This window comes from Bactrocera oleae, chromosome 3 (genome assembly GCF_042242935.1).
Source record: "Bactrocera oleae isolate idBacOlea1 chromosome 3, idBacOlea1, whole genome shotgun sequence".
Lineage (NCBI taxonomy): Eukaryota > Metazoa > Arthropoda > Insecta > Diptera > Tephritidae > Bactrocera > Bactrocera oleae.
In genome coordinates this window covers 10,696,880-10,714,496 of record NC_091537.1, presented here as the reverse complement: position 1 = coordinate 10,714,496, position 17,617 = coordinate 10,696,880, and the positions used below count along the sequence as shown (strand labels likewise).

Sequence of the window (17,617 nt, the reverse complement as noted above, 5' to 3'; positions counted from 1 at the left end):
AATATCTTTATGGTGAATAGAATTATTCGCTAAGCTGACACTTTCAATAGTTTGACAAAGTTGATGCAAATTTACAATACGTGTTTGCAAAAACAAGTAAAAACTATAATTCCAAAAAAAGTTATTTTCTGAAAAGTATACGATAAATGTACATGATGGCCTCAAGTGTTACTGAAAGAGATGAAGAAAATTTGAGACAGCAGTGTGAAAATGCTTCGTTGGAAGATAAACCCGAAGCAGTCAGGAAAGCTGTTTTACCACCAATTAAACTGGGCATGTCTTTCAGTGATTGGAAGCAAATGAAAGAAGCAGAGGAGGAAGGTAAAAACAGCAAATCATCAAGATCTGCAAAAGATAGAAAATTTGCCGGCCAACAGCGATCAAATCCGCGCAATAAAAACTGGACTTCAGAAAGCCATATACAAAATCAGCACAACCAAGAAAGAATTTTTTCTAGATCCCAGAACTATAATTTGCCTAATTTTAATGCTTTAACACCACAAAGAAACCAGTTTGAAAACAACCATGTGCGCAGCTTTCATCAAGATCCAATAATACCACCATTGAGGCCACCATTGTCTTTTGACGAGTTTCTTAATCAAGATGTTCATTGGTCATCTGGACCTCTAATGCAACCATTGTTTCCACCAATGCCACAAATGCCCCGCTTAAATCAATACAACGATTACAACAAGCAATCGGGAAAAACTAACAACAGATTTTTTTCACAAAAAAATTTTTCCTCTCGAACAAAACCCTCTGCTGTAAAAACAAACATTAAACCGGCATCAACCAAATCAACACAAAATGAGCAACCAGTAATAAAAAACACAAAATTAGAAGACGAAAACAGTACAAATGTGGAACAAGATAACAAAACACAATCAATCCAACCGCAAATATATATTCAAAAGCCGCACAATGCTACCAATAAGTATGAAAAGTTTAAATCTACATGGATAGCGAAGCCTCAAGCTCCACCAGCAATGATCGCGAATACACCGGAGGAACGCGAACAAAAGACACGTATGTGGCGAGAATACCGCCAAGCCATGAAACCATTTAAGAATCGCGAATTTAAAAACGCTAAAAGAGTAGTACAACGTCTGGGTAAAAAGACGTATGAAGAATTGGACGAAAAGGATCGCATCCGTTTAGATCGTGCAGTGGAGGCTGTGAACGCACATAAAGAGATGTTGAATGCTCGAATGGTAGAACGGTCAGCTCGAGTGGAACGAGTAGTAAAAAAGTCTACAACTGGCACAAATAATGCCTCATCGGAAAATTTTTTCAATCTACCTAGAAATTGGCATTTAAACAATTCTTCTAATCCATCAATTCATAACACACACGATGCCATTCTCTCATCAAATCAAACTTTATCGGACAGTTTTCTACCTGGCGGTATGTTGCTTCCGGGAGGTATTTTAACACAATCTAAACCTTAAATTGTATTTGTAAATATAACCATAAATTGAGAACTAACAAATATTGGTGTTGAAATATTGTTGATAGTAGTTTGGGAATTAGCACACGGTTAAATATTTTCTTAAGACGCAAAAAGTTAATTTGCGCATTTATTTTCATAACAGATACTCCTGTGTTAAAACAATATTTAATATAGACCATTTTTTTTTTGGGTGCTGCGTTTTCCTTTAAGATTTTGAACTATTGGCGTTTTTAGTTTCTCCAAGCAGTTCCATCCTTTTTTCCTTGCCTCGCAATATTGCAGCTTTGAATAGATTGCAATATAATTCTACTGCGGCTGGCGAATCATCATTTCCTGGCACTGGGTAAGTAATCAGATTGGGATTGCAATTACTGTCCACAATACCAATAGTGGGTATAGCCATTTTCGCGGAATCTCGCACTGCCACATGCTGTGTCAATATATTGTTTTGTATATTCAAGAAAATGCACAAATCAGGCAAACGCGTTACTGCGCCGAATTGTACATTAGCATTAGTAAAAATACCTCCGCGCCAAAAGCGTGTATGTGAGAATTCACCGGCTTCCAAAGCTTTCTTCTCCACCAGATGGGCGTTGAGAGCATTTCGATTAAAGAATAGTATAATACCATCACGAAAAGCAATATGTGCAGCTATGTTTAAAGCATCTCGAAGATGTGCCGCAGTTATATCTAAATCGAATATAAGGTGACCGAGACGACTTCCGTATATGTAGGGGCGCATACGATCATCTAATGACCCCTCCTTGTGGCCATAATGAACTCTAGCATTGAAGAGATCGCGGACAGTGAAAAGATTATGCACCTGAAAATAATCAGGGTGCTTCAATATTCGTTCCTCTATTACAGCAATATTTTCAGACTCTGTTGCGGGGGTGTTTGTAGCGGTTTGAGTCTGTTGTAATCGCTTGGGAACGGCGCAAACATTTCGATAGTTAAATATACGCGTAGCTGAAAAAAATTGTTGGTTCATGAATCGATTTTAAATATATTTTTATAAATATTACTTGATTTTAAAGAGTTTTGTAACATCTTGGAACTTAATGAATTTTAACCCAATTGATCAATAAGCATGCCGTACCGCTGACGAACAGCTGTTTGAGATGCCAGTAGAAAAGTTAAATTTAGATATTTTATGTAAATATTTTTTATGCATAAGTTATTTTGACAATAGCCGCTAGCAATCAGTACTATAAACTTATTTTATACAAAAATTAAGAGGAATTTGATATGAATTTATATTTTACAAAATAAATAACTTATTAAAAATATTTCCAAACATTGTGACCGATCGCTTGCAGAAGAAGAAATATAAGCTAAATGATTTGGTTTTAGAATTATGCAGCAAAACAAAGTCATCAAGTTATTGAAAATCAATTTATGAAAAATATTTTGGTCATACTATTATGTAAAGTTATAGAAAAGTATGTTGGTGATTATTGAAATAACGTTTTATTATTTCCAGAACATTGGATGGAGCCGATAAGGTTATAAAGAATTAAACATGGACATGGAACCACCCACAAATTACTCAGATTCAGCGTCCATGCAATCGAATTCTGAATACTCCGACGCTGAATGTGAACCCCATATAGAAGACAACGAATATTTCCAAGATACAGAACGCGAACAAAACGAGGTTGGACATAGTGTTATAAGTGAAATACGTGAAGGTTTAACACCAGGACAAGACACAATAAATGGTGTAAATGAAAGCACCAGCCAAAACTCTAGTACAATTGACAATGTCCATAAGTCTATATCAGCAGAATCGCTACCCATTAGCAATAGCACTAGCACAATATCTGGTGAAATCGTGAACTCATTAGGGGCTGCAACTGTCGATGATGGTGATGAAAACCAATTTGACTATATGCATGACAGTGTGTGGCGTGAACAAAAAAAGCATATATTTATATTGAGCGAAGCTGGCAAGCCCATATATTCCTTGCACGGGAATGAAGACAAACTAGCAACTTTATTTGGTGTTATACAAGCGCTGGTTAGCTTTGTACAACATGGACAAGATGCAATAACGTCTATTCACGCGCGAGGCATTAAATTTGTATTCTTAGTGCGTAATACGCTAATACTCGTTGCGGCGTCACGTTCAAATATGAGTGTGCCGCAGTTGCAACTGCAGTTGAGGTAAGTTGTACCAGTTAATCTGTTTAAGACGAAGAAAAATTATTAAATAAATATATTTAAAATTTAGCGATGTATACAATCAAATACTGTCAACCTTAACGAACAAGCATGTGACACGCATATTTGAAAAACGTAAAAATTTTGATCTGCGGCGTTCATTAGCTGGTAGCGAAAGATTAATCTATCATTTGCTCTCAAATGACAGCAGTAATAAAAAAGGTTAGTGTTATATATTAATAGAGGTACATTTATTATATTTATTTAATGATAGTGACCAACAATGTCTTCACTTTTTTAACAAACTCCATTCGTGTACTACCTCTGCCTACGACGGTACGTTCAAGCATTGTTAGCGGTATACAAAGCAATTGCTCAAAAATCAAGGATTTGGTATTTGCCGTGCTTATAGCGAATAATAAACTCATATCACTTGTACGTATGAAAAAATATTCCATCCATCCAGCGGATTTGAGGTAAGAAAAATATGTATAGATTTCAATATTTATTAACAATTATTAATTTGCTATACACAGGCTGGTCTTCAATCTTATCGAGTGCTCTGAATCCTTTAAATCCTCAGAAAATTGGACACCTATCTGTCTGCCGAAATTCGATATGAACGGTTATTTATATGCACATGTTTCCTATCTGTCCGACGATTGCCAAGCGTGCCTTTTGTTGCTTTCAGTCGATCCCAATGTATTCTTTACGCTCTCCGATGCCAAACGACGCATAACGGATAAATTACGTTCGACAAAGTGCTTGGAAGCTATTAGTAAAGAAATTGAGAAACCGACTAATGGCGGTTTGAATTTAAGCATTATTGGCATACCTCAACTGCGACATTTTCTCTATAAACCTAAAACGGCGGCGCAACTGCTCTGCTCCGAACTTGTACCATTATATACTTCACTGAACGAATTCGAACGCTTGGAAGGCATATATTGTGATTTATTGCATCGCATACACAACAACTCACGGCCGCTTAAACTAATTTTCGAGGTGCACGAACGTGAAGTGGTCTTGGCATGGGTAACAGCTGCATATGAATTATATGCGGTTTTCGAGCCATTTGTGGATATGTGTACAGTGATTAAACACGTCGACAAGTTGATTAAGTGGATCGAAAAGGAATATGATGTATTTTTCATACGAAACCATCCGACCTTCTGAGGCTGGTGGTTGCTTGGCGAAATGTTAAGCGCTGAGATGTAGTAGACAATAGATAATCAAAATTAGTGGTGAATGCAGCTGTTCTCATTATGTAAATTTGTAAGTACGAGTATTATTGACTTGCGATATACACTAAGTTTAATGTACTAATAAAAAATGTGGTTGAAATTTTTTGACAATTTAAAATAAAGTGTAAATAGTTTTTAAATTTTACCGTTACACACATACCTACAAATGCATAATCTTAGTTAATACTTAAATAGTTAAATGACGTTGATTATTAGTTTAATTATGAAAATGCATACATACATACACATGTGTGGAACTAATAAAGCTCTGCTGCAATCATATGAATAAAGTTAGAATATAAATATTTTACGCTGTTTTTAATAAATATAAAGCGCACTATATATATTTCTTCATAAGCTGCATATATTTATGTATAGATTGTTATTAATTCAATGTTATTTTGATTTTTCACATAGAAAAGCTATTAATTTTTTTTTTAATTAAAAAAATGCTTTTAATTTATTTTAAATTTTGTTTTTAATTTTATTTCTTAATTATTCTAAAATTTTTTAAATTCTTTGAATTTTCTTTTTAATATTTTTAAAACATTACAATTTTTGTTTAATATTTAAAAATTTTATTTTATATTAGGCCAAGTAAAAAGTTCGTTCGGTTTTTATCTAAGAGATGGCGTTATTGTCCATAGTACTAGTGTTAAGTGTCGCATCATGTCATACTATACGGCGCTGAAAACGTGTTTATTCGCGCTAAAAGTTTGTCTTTGACAGTTTTTCGATTGATTGACTCAGTACGTTGTGAGCGGTCGTCAAAGATGGACACCAGCAAAGAGAAAATATTATACATATTTTTTTAATTAAAATTTTTTTTTTTTTTTTTTAATATTGTTTGATTAAAAATAAAATAATAATATGGTTTATTATATAATATTTTTTTTTTATATTTGTGTTGTTTCTATAATTTACTATTTTTTGATAATTTTTACTTTACTTCAAATTTACTTAAAATTTTAATATATTTTTTTATTTCCAAATTTTATTGTGTATTTATCAAAATTTAATATATTTGCTTTCTTAGTTGCACCCAATTTTTCCAAACATTTCAAATTTTTCAAAAATTATTTTAAAACATTTAAAGTTTTTTTAATTTTTTTAAAACATTAAAATTTGGTTTTTATTTTTTTTAAATTTTTTTAAATGAGTAAAAATTGGTTTTTAGTTTGTTTAAAACATTAAATTTTTTTAAAAATATTTTTAAAAACATTTAAATTTTTTTTATTTTTTTTAAAACATTAATTTTTTTTTTAATATTATCTAAATATTTTTTTTAAATATTTTCTAAATATTTTTTTTAAAATATTTTCTAAATATTTTTTTTAAAATATTTTCTAAATATTTTTTTTTAAATATTTTCTAAATATTTTTTATATGTTTTTATAAATGTTTTTAATATAATTTTTGTTATAAATTTTTTTAATATAATTTTTTTTATAAATTTTTTTAATATAATTTTTTTTATAAATTATTTTAATATAATTTTTTTTTTATAATTTTTTTTTATTAAGGGTTTTTTTAATTATTTTTATAATTTTTTTTTGTTTTTTTTTATACTTTTTTTATGTTTATTTTTATAATTTTTTTATGTTTATTTTTATAATGTTTTTTTTTTAATAATTTTTTTATAATGTTTGTTTTTTATTATTTTTTTTTATAATGTTCTTTTATATAATTTTTTTTTTAAATTTTTGTTATAATATTTTTTTTATAATGTTCTTTTATATAATTTTTTTTTATAATTTTTATTATAATATTTTTTATAACTTCTATTTTAATAATTTTTTTATAATTCTATTTCATTTAATTTTATCCCAGTTTTTTTGCTGTTAATACTTGTTTAACGTTCTTATTTGTTTTTGTTATTATTTTATATGTTTTCTTTGATAGACGCATCAAATTTAAACAGCTTTCTTTCCTTCTGTTATTAGACTATATGGACAAATTCAAGATTTACAAGTCACTCAAAATAATCAAATTATGAATCAAGCAAGAAAAATAGTGCCATTGCATGAATATAAGTTTACACAAAATTGTGGAAAAATAACAACTAACAACAATCAAATTATGATTGCAAGTTTAAGGTAAGAAATTCATATGTTGTTACTGTATAATTAATCAAATTTTAAAAATATTTAAACCAATCTAACTTTAAGTGATAAGAAAAAATATTTGCATACTGCATTGCCGCCATTGTTGCAAATGTGGCATGCAGCAAGAGCTTTTCACCACCCTTTAAAAATTTTACCAGCTGCCATCAAAACCTGCCCATTACATGCTAGTACTTGTGCTCACGGCACTTTGAGGAGGATATTGAGTATTTCGAAATTGGAAAAGCTCAAATACTCGTCACTTTGTCTCACACAGTCATTTGTGTGTTGTCTCAGTTGAGTAAAGGATATACGCGCGTGCGGTTGTTGCTGCCATTAATAGACGCTGCAGCGCTCTAATTAAAACAAAAAGTCAAAACTGTTAAAAAAAGTGTGATTTTTTTTTTTGGTAAATTGCCATTTTATAAAATCTACAGCAAATGTGCGTCTGCAAAAAAATATATGTGTATAAACATAGTTTAAAAATATTTAGTGCTGCGTTATGTGAAATGCATAGGCGTGCGTGCGTGTGAGTTGTGTGCATACTTATAGGCGTTGTATGAAATTCCTAAGCAACAATTAGACGAGTCGTACAAAACAACAAAAAAAAAATGAATTGTGAATTCAATATCTACGCGTAAAAACTACGACAGCAGACATTTTGCAGCGAGTGTGCAATTTCGAAACGGCAGCGAAAAGCAAATTCAGAGAGCAAGTAAAACACAAGTTGTATTGTAGCAAACAAAATTTAATTAAATGAAGTATTAAAAGGTGTAACGCAAAACAGCTTGCGAGCGTAAGTACGTGTGTGCGCGTGTATGTGTACGCTTAGTAATTCTCTATACACGCGCAGATATGCTGCGACGAGTGCTGCTGCTGCTTACCGCTGAACACCTCAATCAAGTTAGTTAGTTGGCTGTGGCAGTCGTCGTGACTCGCACTAGAGACGCTGCACAAACTTAAGTAGCTAAATGTTGCGTCCAACTACGACGCGTACACACGTCTTAACCACGTACTGAAGCCGTGCCGTGTACACAATTCGAAGTTTATGCGCTCATCCTTGGCGTTCGTTCGAAATTGCGTGTTGTGCCGCGTGCCTTGTACCTCGCGCGCTCGTTGTCGCTTCGTGCATGCCGTCCGGCAGCGACGATTTCACGTTTACCACCTCGACTGCGCACTTTCCGCTTCAACACTATTCTTGTCTAACTTTAATTCATTATTCGCATTGTACATATGTATGTGTATGTTTAGACGTTAACGTATAACGGCGCGTGTGTGTCTTCCTACTCCAGGCGAGCTTAAGCTTATGCTGGCTGTGTTGTGTTCGTACGCAAGTCCTTTTCACCACACTCGCTTCAACTCTCCATTCGCTAAAGCTTCAAACAATTGTCTCTTCTCGTTGGTTTTTAGCTGCCAAATTGAAGTTTGCTGACTGGCGTGTTAACCACACACACTCGCACACGCAAATACCAGAATATAAAAATCTGTGTGCATGCATACATACAGACATATGTGTGAGCGCTTGTGGTTAGGCTTGTAAAGCGCAAAGTCACACAACCGGATATAAGCGTGCGTATAACCGGCTTTATTGGCCTATCGGATGTGTGGACTTGAGGAAGTGTAGAAGATGCATAATCTATTTTGTGCATGAATACCGTTAGCCAACTGTGTTTTGATAGCGTAAAATTGTGAAATATCGTAAGCAGTTTAAATTTCTGTGTGACTCCTAAAAGTATGCAATTGTTTTGCTCCAAAAATCTTTGAATACACACAAAAAGTGATACGATCACTGAAAAGGTTTTCTATTTTAAAGTATTTAATTAGTGTGCGAATCTAAATGCGTTTTTAAACCTATACATACATATATACTGATAATTGATAATCAGCAATCGTATATATATCTATATACTAGCTAAAATATTAAGTGTTTAACTTCCATAAATGCAAACAGAGCACATGGCGCAAGTGTGAGAGCGCATATGGTTGTCTGGTGGCTTTATATGCGCATAAAAAACGAAAGGTAGGTCTTTTCTATTTATGTACACATATGAGATATTATGAAAATTACTGAATTTAAAATTTTTAAATTTGGAATTTTAACTTTATACCTGTTTGAATTTGCGATTGTTGTGTCTTAAAACGACTTAAAATCGCATGTCTTCGTGCATAGGAGTATGTATGCAAAACAAGAAAAATCGTTAACTTCGGCTGCACCGAAGTTGTAATACCCTTCATAGCTCCATTTCTCATAGCAACTATTAACATACATATGTATAACTTAAGCAGCAAACATAATCGACCAACTATTTGCCATCCAACGGAAACCGTTTTGCTAGTTCTTTGCAGCCACGTTGCTCGATATAAACAACTTGCATGTGCAATCATGCTTATTTTATAAGGAAAAACTGTTTTTATGTAGATTTTTATCTTGATTTTGATTAGTCAGTTTGTATGACAGCTATATGTTATAGTAGTTCGATTTGAATAATCAGGGGTATTGTGGAATCCAAGACAGATTTGCCTAGTTCTCACAGTGGCAAATCGATTATGATTCTCAATGGTGTCACCGAATCTGATTGAATTTTCGTCTTTTCAAATACTTGTATTTTACTATTATGACAAAAATGTGTTGTTGTATTTTACTATTATGACAAAACTTTTGATAAATTTTAAAAATACTGTAGTAAGTCTGCTAAAGTTTACACTATTAGCGGAACTATTTTAGCTCTTATTTTATTAGAATGAAAAAAAACAACGAACAAATTAAAAAATTTAAAAAAAAAAATGTATTTAAGATCACAGTAATCCACCTGATGCACCAGGGGAGTCGTATGTGAAATTTGCCTTCCCTTTACTTGTATGTTTGTATACATGCTTATTTTACAGATTTATATCACATTATCTACTGAGTAAAAATGCATTTGGGTGTTAAATTACGTTTATTACGTTCTGTAAATCCTCTTAAAATATCTGAATTTTGTCCATAAACTTTATATTATATTATTAAAGTGAAACCTTGATATAACGAACTTCAATATAACGAATTCCTTGATATAACGAATTTTTCAAAACCCCCTAGCACTGCCCATAAGAGCTCATGTATAAATCTATGTTACGATTTTTTTTTTAACCTCACTGTAACGAATTTTTAGACTCAGCAAAATGTAGATCGAAACTATTTTTGACCTTTACTTAACGAATTTTTTGATCCACAACCTTCATATAACGAATGACTGCTTTTCTCGTCAGCTGTTTGACTGTAGTCAAAAACATCCGCCCCTTAGTTAATCACTTTTTGACTATAGTTTACTCAGTCCCTCCACTAGCTGGCAAAAGCTCATGATTTGATTGGCTCGCAGCTACTTGCGACTTTTCCAAGAAGCTGACGATGCAAAGCTTAAATTTTCAATTCCTCTTTCGTTGCAACTACGATCACTACCTACAATCTTGCGTAAAACAGTTTTTTAAAAAATAATTTTAAACTTCGTCCCTTGATCCAGTGAATTCAGTTGCAAGGGCTGAAAAACGTAAAAGGTTTCGTTAAGTGTTGCCGAGAAACGAAAAATAATCAAGTTTGTAGACGAAAATCCTTTATTAAAGAAGTTAGAGATTGCCAGGAAGTTTGACATTCCAACTAGTACATTAGCTACAATTTTGAAATCAAAAGAAAGATTTGCTGAAGAAAGCGGACTACCTGCAAATAGTATATATATAACAAACCTCACTGTAACGAATAACTCGATATAACGCATATTTTCCAGTTCCTTTCAGATTCGCTATATTAGGGTTACACTGTTTAAAATTTTGTGTTTTATTTTTATATTTTCTCCTATAGAAATAACGATAAATTACATCGTAACAATAACATAAATTATTTTCTTAACTTACATTTATAATCTGTCAGCGAATATTCATATACATATCTTGCTTTGTTGCTCGCACGTCAAACCAATAATATCTCTGTTCAATTCGGATTCCAACAACTATCAGATTCTATCACACCCTGAATATTTTCGAAAATTGTAGCGTTGCTTTGTACAGCAGTCCGTGCTAAATTTCGCCAAGATATCTTGTCAAATATACAAGTTTCCATACAAGGATTTGATTTTCATTTAGTCGTTGATTTTCGTTCAGTTTGTATGTCAACTATATCGTATAGTGGTTCTATATCGGCTGTTCTGACAAAAGAGCAGCTTCTTGGGGGGAAAAGGACATGTGCAAAATACCAGATCTATATTATTATATGAGGGTTTAGTTCGTATATATACAGACGGCCATAGCTAAATCGAACTAGCACGTTACATTGATCATTTATATAAATACATTTTATTAAATACTTAACTTATATAAATATACTAAAGAGAGCTTTGACGTTTTCTTCTGGGTGTTAAAATCTTCGTGGAAAGATTAATATATCCTGTTCAGGGTAAGCTTTGTTTGCATAAAATAGCGTAACTAGTAAATAAGGAACATTTAACATTTCTCATTTTTAGCTCAAGTTCTTTCAGTACTATATTTACTTTAGGGTGGAGCAAAAAAAATTTTGTTTTTTTCTTAGATTCAAGGTAAAATCTAAAATCTTTAGGTTATAACAAAATAAAATATTTGCACAAAAAATTTTTTTTTAACATCTAAATGCGGCGCACTCAGTTTTAAAGTAAGTTTCAAGTTAAAATTTTTTTTGGACCCGAAAAAATTATTTTGGCTTAAACTCTTTATATTTATATAAAAATTATCGAATATGACGGTTTTTGACTAAAAATTTATTTTAACGCTTAGGAAAGCATGTTGTCGTTCTAGAATTTTTTTTGAAACTCCAATAATGACCACAAAATTTTTTTTAAGTTGATAACTTTTAATTGGCCAGACAAAGGACTATCCACAGCTTCTACAACACTTATCAAAAAATTTTTTACGAAATAAAAATTTTAACTCGAAAATTTACTTTCCAACTGAGGCCGCCTCTGGTTATTGAAAAAAAAATTTTTTTTTGTCCAAAAATCTTCTTTTTTTATAATCTACAAATTTTACCCTCAGCCTATACATATCTCTGAAGCCTAAGCATTTTACAAATTTTTAACCTTTTGTTAATTACAAGAAAGCTTGGTTATGTGCCTTAATCTTCGCTAGCTGCCATGTGCGAGCATATATTTGCGATTTCCTCGCACATACAGGCTTTTGATTGCAATGTTGGTGGGTGATGATTTGTCTCTTCGTGCCGCTTTGTGGCACTTTAATGTGCCACAAATAGTTGACGAGTTTTTCGTGTTGGTATTTATTGGAATTTTATGATTATTTCCATTTTTCAATATTCTGCTTTATCACGCCGTTCAAATATACATACATACATACATTGAAAATGGAAGTTATAAATATTCGTTTATACGATATATATGAATGTACATATATACATATGTGCCTGCGCGTTTGAGCGGGGGCACAACATGGCATGTTGTTGTTATTTAATGTGAAAATGAAGTGGGTATAAAGAAGCGAAGAGCAAAAGTTCAGCAAAGCAATTATTGGACTGAGTCATGACGGAATGATTTATGGTCGCATAGGCATTTTTATAGCTTTTCAACGTCCAGCGGAGCCGGTCAACATGTGCGTGGGCGTAAAGTTTTAATTGAAAGTACTAGCACAACTTAGATGTGCATATGTAGATATATATAAATATAATATAAATATATGTGTGTTTTCATCACGACCGATATTAATATTGAGTTCTAAAAATAGTTACCTAAAGTGGTGTTTACATATGTACAAGTATATTAACCCTGTAGTGAAATCAACTCATTGTTAATTACTTTAGTTTTAGTACGTACTAGTGAGCCGTGCGTCTTATTTCCGTGCAATAAACTGATATTGTTTAAGTGCTGCTAGTTCCAAACATATACATATGTAACTCTCTAGTATCTAATATATTCCCAGCAGCAATTTTATAGTATGCAGTTTGTTCAGGTTCTTCGCTTTTATAGAAAAAATATTGATTCACCGACGTATGTTATCTTTCTTCAACAACTTTTTGTACTTGTTCTATTTTATTCTAGTCGTGAAATTTTTGTTATTGTACCGAAATGTTACAACAGATAATGATTCGAGATTATATCTAGTGGTTAGGTGTCTTACTTGAATTTGGAAGCGATACTTCATCCAGTCTCATCTTACCTTACCAAGCCCGTTAAATATATTCGGCAGTGGTATTTTTCTCATCATAAAAGTAGTCACCAGGCTATAAGAGTCAGTAAAGCTAATTCGTTTGCAAAAATATTTATGTTCTGTCCAGTCTTATTCTCTCTACCATAGATAGATTAATATGAGGTTTTTCACTGCGACCTAGAGTCTATTGTGCCCTTTCTCTACCATTGTGTTGCTTGTCATTTTTTAGCCTGTAATTGTAGCAGTCTTCGATTTACCATTTCTCTGCACGCTTCTGCTCTCTTGTAAAAAAAATTATATGTAAAAGCAACAACATATCTATCAAGTTGAATTCGTACAATGGAGTAAAACTGGTATAGCCGCCATCTTCAATGCTTCCAAGTTTTATTTTGCTTATAATAGATCAGTGCTACTATTGTGAATGATTCAAAAATAAATGAAAATAAATGAAAAAAACAAATTTCTATTTTTTTGTCGTTTTAAAACGTCAGATTTAAAATAAACTATAGTCATTTATAGAAAAAAAAATTTCGGGTTATTGCAACGTTTTTTAATGCGAAAAAAAGAGTTTCTCCGCAAAGAAAGAATCATAACACTATTGCGCATGTCTCAGAAGACTTGTTAGTGCAGGGTTACAACACAAGTGCTGCCCGTTAGTTTGAGCATCTGGTATAGTTTGTTCGATTCGCTACTCTCTAACGTTGGCAAATTGAAGACTGCTTGTACATATATACTATAGTTCGGTATTTTTCCTTTAGATTTATTTATTTTTTTGAATCTGCCACTCGTGCTGACATCAGTTAGTTTCTAAGCGAAAGAATTAATATTTAACTCTTAATTTTTTCCTTGCTAAAGGGTTTGCGTTTTGGTTTACAGGTCCGGCAGTTATCTCAGGTTTTGGATTTCAACAAATCACTCGTATTTAACGGTACATACAATTTCGAATGACGCGGTCAAAATTTAAAATTGTAAATTTTTGTTTGTTCTATTATGAAGGCATTCATATGCATAAATACCATATATATGATAGGTACGTACAATATTTCTGCACATATAAATGAAAACTTGTTGCATATGTATGCATGTCCCATATACATATACATATAAGTTATTCACCTTTTCCCATGGCTATTTCGCACAGTCTAAGGAATGTTTGTGAACGTCGCTTAAATATGCAAATATTTCAAATTCATATAAGCATGTATGTATGTGTGTGCGCGTGCATGCAAATGAGACGCGCCATAAAAGGTTTAAGTGCAGCGTGTGGAAAAAGTGCAAATTTTTGGTGGTTTGCCTGAATTCATTTGTGTAAACGGAGATTAAAAAACATTTTTTTTTAATCGTTGAGACATTAATAATTCCCAAGTTGACTCGTTATATCGTTTCCAAAGACCCTCAAGTGTTTACAAGTTAAGGGGTTACTTGGGTTACGTCGAACAAAAAACGCTTTATTTTCAATAATATTTTTTTTTCATATAAAAATTTAAATATTTTATTCAAACTTTTTATTCTACCGAAAATACACATTTGATAAAGATTTTGTGAAATTTTCAAGGGAAAATATTCAAAACACGGTCATTAGAGCAGAATTTCTGACAGGATCATTAAAAGTAAAAAGAAAAACAAATAAAGTGAAAATTGTATTTTTGGCAGACGTTTTAACAAAAACATGCACATTTTTGTGAACATTTCTCGACGTTTTTTGTTTTTTAAATTGTTGTAATTGAACAAAACAAAATTCTCCGCGGCAAGACCTTGTAAATTATATCTCAAAGACCTGTATAAAATGTCATTAAGATCGGTTGAATAGTTCGTGAGAAATCTCGACAACCGTCTTTGAAAACACAGTTTCGAGAAAAACGCACTTTTTAAGTCAATATATAGCTGACATCGAGCGCGCAACTTTTCAAGGCTGCATCTCCAGAACTATTACTGCTGTCAACTTGAGGATTTAGCACAATATTCTAGAGATGTTATAGAATTAAATAAGACAATATTTTTTTTGAAGCCGTGAAACCCATATAACCCCTTAAGGACACTTAATAAAATTAAGGAAAGACTTATAGCAGTTAGTGGTTTTTTAAGCATACCTTCCATGAAATGTTATTTTGAATACCATCAGTCTTTTTTTTGAACAATGCCATCAATCATTTGTCTTTACAGGAAATAATGGAGAGAAGCAAAGCTCAAACCTTAATTTAGATATTGAGAAAATAGTACTGCTGATATGCAGAAATTCTCTTTGAAAATTGGCGCTTGGACTACATGTTCCCTCCTTCCGTAGATATCAAAAATAAATCAAATCTTCCCACAGATATACCACGGACAGTACAGAAGAAAATCTAATGAAATTAAGTAATCAAAGTAACACCAAAACTAAATTCTGTCAGTAAAAGTGGAGCTCTTTACAACATAGGAGTATCGACGGTTTCTTATAGACGTACAATATATTATTGTATATAAATAAATGTATGCCCAGAATGGCTTAAATTTTCAAGTGAAACCTGTATACTATACATGCAAACAAATAACCGTTAGACGTTCACTAAGAAACATGTGTACCAACATTCTCACTCGTTTAATCTCAGTTCCTCATGTTGCACTCATATTTTTTTGTGAGATTGCCGTACATGCGTAATTTTATTATGATTATAGCGTGTGTATGTGTCTCATATATTCGCATATTGTGTTTGTGATTTTTCTTTGGTACTCATATTTGCGAATATACTTAGTTCCTACATGACCGCCTTCCTCTAGTAGTCTACATACATTCCTGTGGTGTTGCAGCAGAAGCGTGACTGCCACATACCGTGTCGGATATAAAAACACACATACACAGCTTATTGCCAACACACAAAGTATTACATATGTTAATAGCGGCGACGAAGTTATTACAACGTTTTCCGTTATCCAGTGCGTCTGGCAAGGTCTTCCCATTAACTTGAAGTCATATACATACATACATATATAAATATACATATGTAAATGGCATGTCAACGCAGGTGAGATAACCGTTTTATAATGCTAATATGACTGAATCTAGGTTGTAACCCGTATTTGCGTATTTGCGTATTTTATTCTTTATTTGTTTTTTTTTGTTTTTTTTTGTTTTTTTATTTTGCTTGACTCCACTCAAATCCTGTTACTAATTTTTATGTGCGTTTTCGTGTGTCCTTTGCTAAGTGGATGTCCCTTCAAGTGTTTGATCAGTTTTATTCCAGTCCTTTCACTAATATTATTGCTCGAAGTAATTTATACAGTTCTACTTGTATTTTATACTTTTTCATATTCTGTTTGTTATGTGCATGGCTATATGAGTACATATGTGGTTCATATACGTTTATTGCTTTATTGCAAATTTGATTTCAAAAGTTTATTTGATTTCCTCAGAGCATGCAAGTGTCCCCATATTTTTCTCTGTTTGTAAGCTTATATACATATTAAGGTTTGAGGTATAGTATTTGCGTTTTTGGAACTACTGGCAACGATTTAGTACCTACGATCTTGCGTACTGACCTTTTACAACTACAATTGGTAGATGTTTGATTGGGCATCCAATAAATCGTGGGATCTGCGGGGTTTCAAGCTGACTTTGGACAATTGTTGAAGTTTCTAGAGAAGTGCTTTTCTCTTCTTCTTTCGGCATCTTCGAATTTCAGGTCCACCGCTATTAATTTTTGTTGTTGTTGTTGTTGGTCGGAACTGTGATTATACTCAGTTCTTGGCAGGTCTGTTAATTACTTAACCATTGAGTGAGCATTTATCTTTGTTCTTCATTATCACTAAAACAATATTATTTAAGAAAATATCCCGCCCAGCCCGCCGTAGTGTCGAATAATTCAAATTAGTCGGCTTCGGCACATAAAGCTTTAAGTAATTTTTCTCAAAACAGCATTTTTTAAAATTGAGCGACGATGGTACTCGAAGACTATCGCACACATCTACTTGAAATTTTGACTGTAACATTACAGAAATATTATCTATTAGATTACTTACGAATTTTCCTTATTTGCAAATTTTTTATAAATAATTTATCGCTTATTGTTTCGATAAAAAAGTTTGAATGTGAAAATTAGTTGTAAACCGAAAAACAGACGTATGTATTTTACTAGATCCCCTTTTTTATATAATTTGAGATAGCCTATTGTTTTCGAATCACTGTCACCAGTAGAGACCGTATTAAACAACGTAATTTCGAAGATTAACCCAGTAAGCGTAATTTTGTTAAAAAATGTTGTATTCACATTTGTTTTAGGTTTTTTTGTACTCAAATACAAGTTAAATAAAAGGAGAAATTCTATTATTTTCTTACTCCTTGAAATAATTGTCCAAATATGCCGTTTTATAGGGCTCTAGCTTGACCCAATCCATTAAGGGGGTATTCTGGTCTAGAGGCATGATTTTTAGGTATTGTTTAAAGTGCTGTATAAAATAGGCAATTAATATTTTTACCATCCATTTTTTTATGTTATTTATTAACCTTTAAGATTACAGAAAAA

General features: G+C 32.3%; 4 protein-coding genes across 8 annotated transcripts in view; 3 read left to right on the top strand and 1 right to left on the bottom strand.

The window, feature by feature from the left end:
• The first annotated feature begins 15 nt into the window (after positions 1 to 15).
• LOC106622767 (putative uncharacterized protein DDB_G0282499) lies at positions 16 to 1,489 on the top strand. Its single transcript, XM_014242056.3, has one exon. It carries the CDS (start codon positions 147 to 149, stop codon positions 1,446 to 1,448), a length of 1,302 nt encoding a protein of 433 aa, XP_014097531.2. The 5' UTR covers positions 16 to 146; the 3' UTR covers positions 1,449 to 1,489.
• A 53-nt stretch (positions 1,490 to 1,542) lies between these two features.
• On the bottom strand, positions 1,543 to 2,585 carry mRpS2 (mitochondrial ribosomal protein S2). Its single transcript, XM_014242057.3, has 2 exons — positions 2,476 to 2,585; positions 1,543 to 2,419 (listed from the first exon to the last, which is right to left on the bottom strand). The coding sequence occupies exons 1-2, from the start codon at positions 2,498 to 2,500 to the stop codon at positions 1,656 to 1,658; spliced, it is 789 nt and encodes a 262-aa protein (XP_014097532.1). The 5' UTR covers positions 2,501 to 2,585; the 3' UTR covers positions 1,543 to 1,655.
• A 151-nt stretch (positions 2,586 to 2,736) lies between these two features.
• Positions 2,737 to 5,162, top strand: Mon1 (vacuolar fusion protein MON1 homolog). The gene is made up of 5 exons (XM_014242053.3): positions 2,737 to 2,876; positions 2,934 to 3,616; positions 3,684 to 3,835; positions 3,888 to 4,089; positions 4,150 to 5,162. Exons 2-5 carry the CDS (start codon positions 2,973 to 2,975, stop codon positions 4,787 to 4,789), a joined length of 1,638 nt encoding a protein of 545 aa, XP_014097528.2. The 5' UTR covers positions 2,737 to 2,876; positions 2,934 to 2,972; the 3' UTR covers positions 4,790 to 5,162.
• Positions 5,163 to 6,765: 1,603 nt separating this feature from the next.
• The window catches only part of smog (G-protein coupled receptor 158 smog), a 100,994-nt gene continuing 90,142 nt past the window's right edge, over positions 6,766 to 17,617 (top strand). For 2 of the 5 annotated variants that reach the window (XM_036370275.2, XM_036370271.2), the window contains exon 1: positions 7,214 to 8,979. The gene's annotated coding sequence lies outside the window, so the exon portion shown is untranslated. Of the gene's footprint in view, positions 6,954 to 7,213; positions 8,980 to 17,617 lie in introns of those variants that run through there. The other 3 variants (XM_036370272.2, XM_036370274.2, XM_070107449.1) reach the window with 3 other exon arrangements.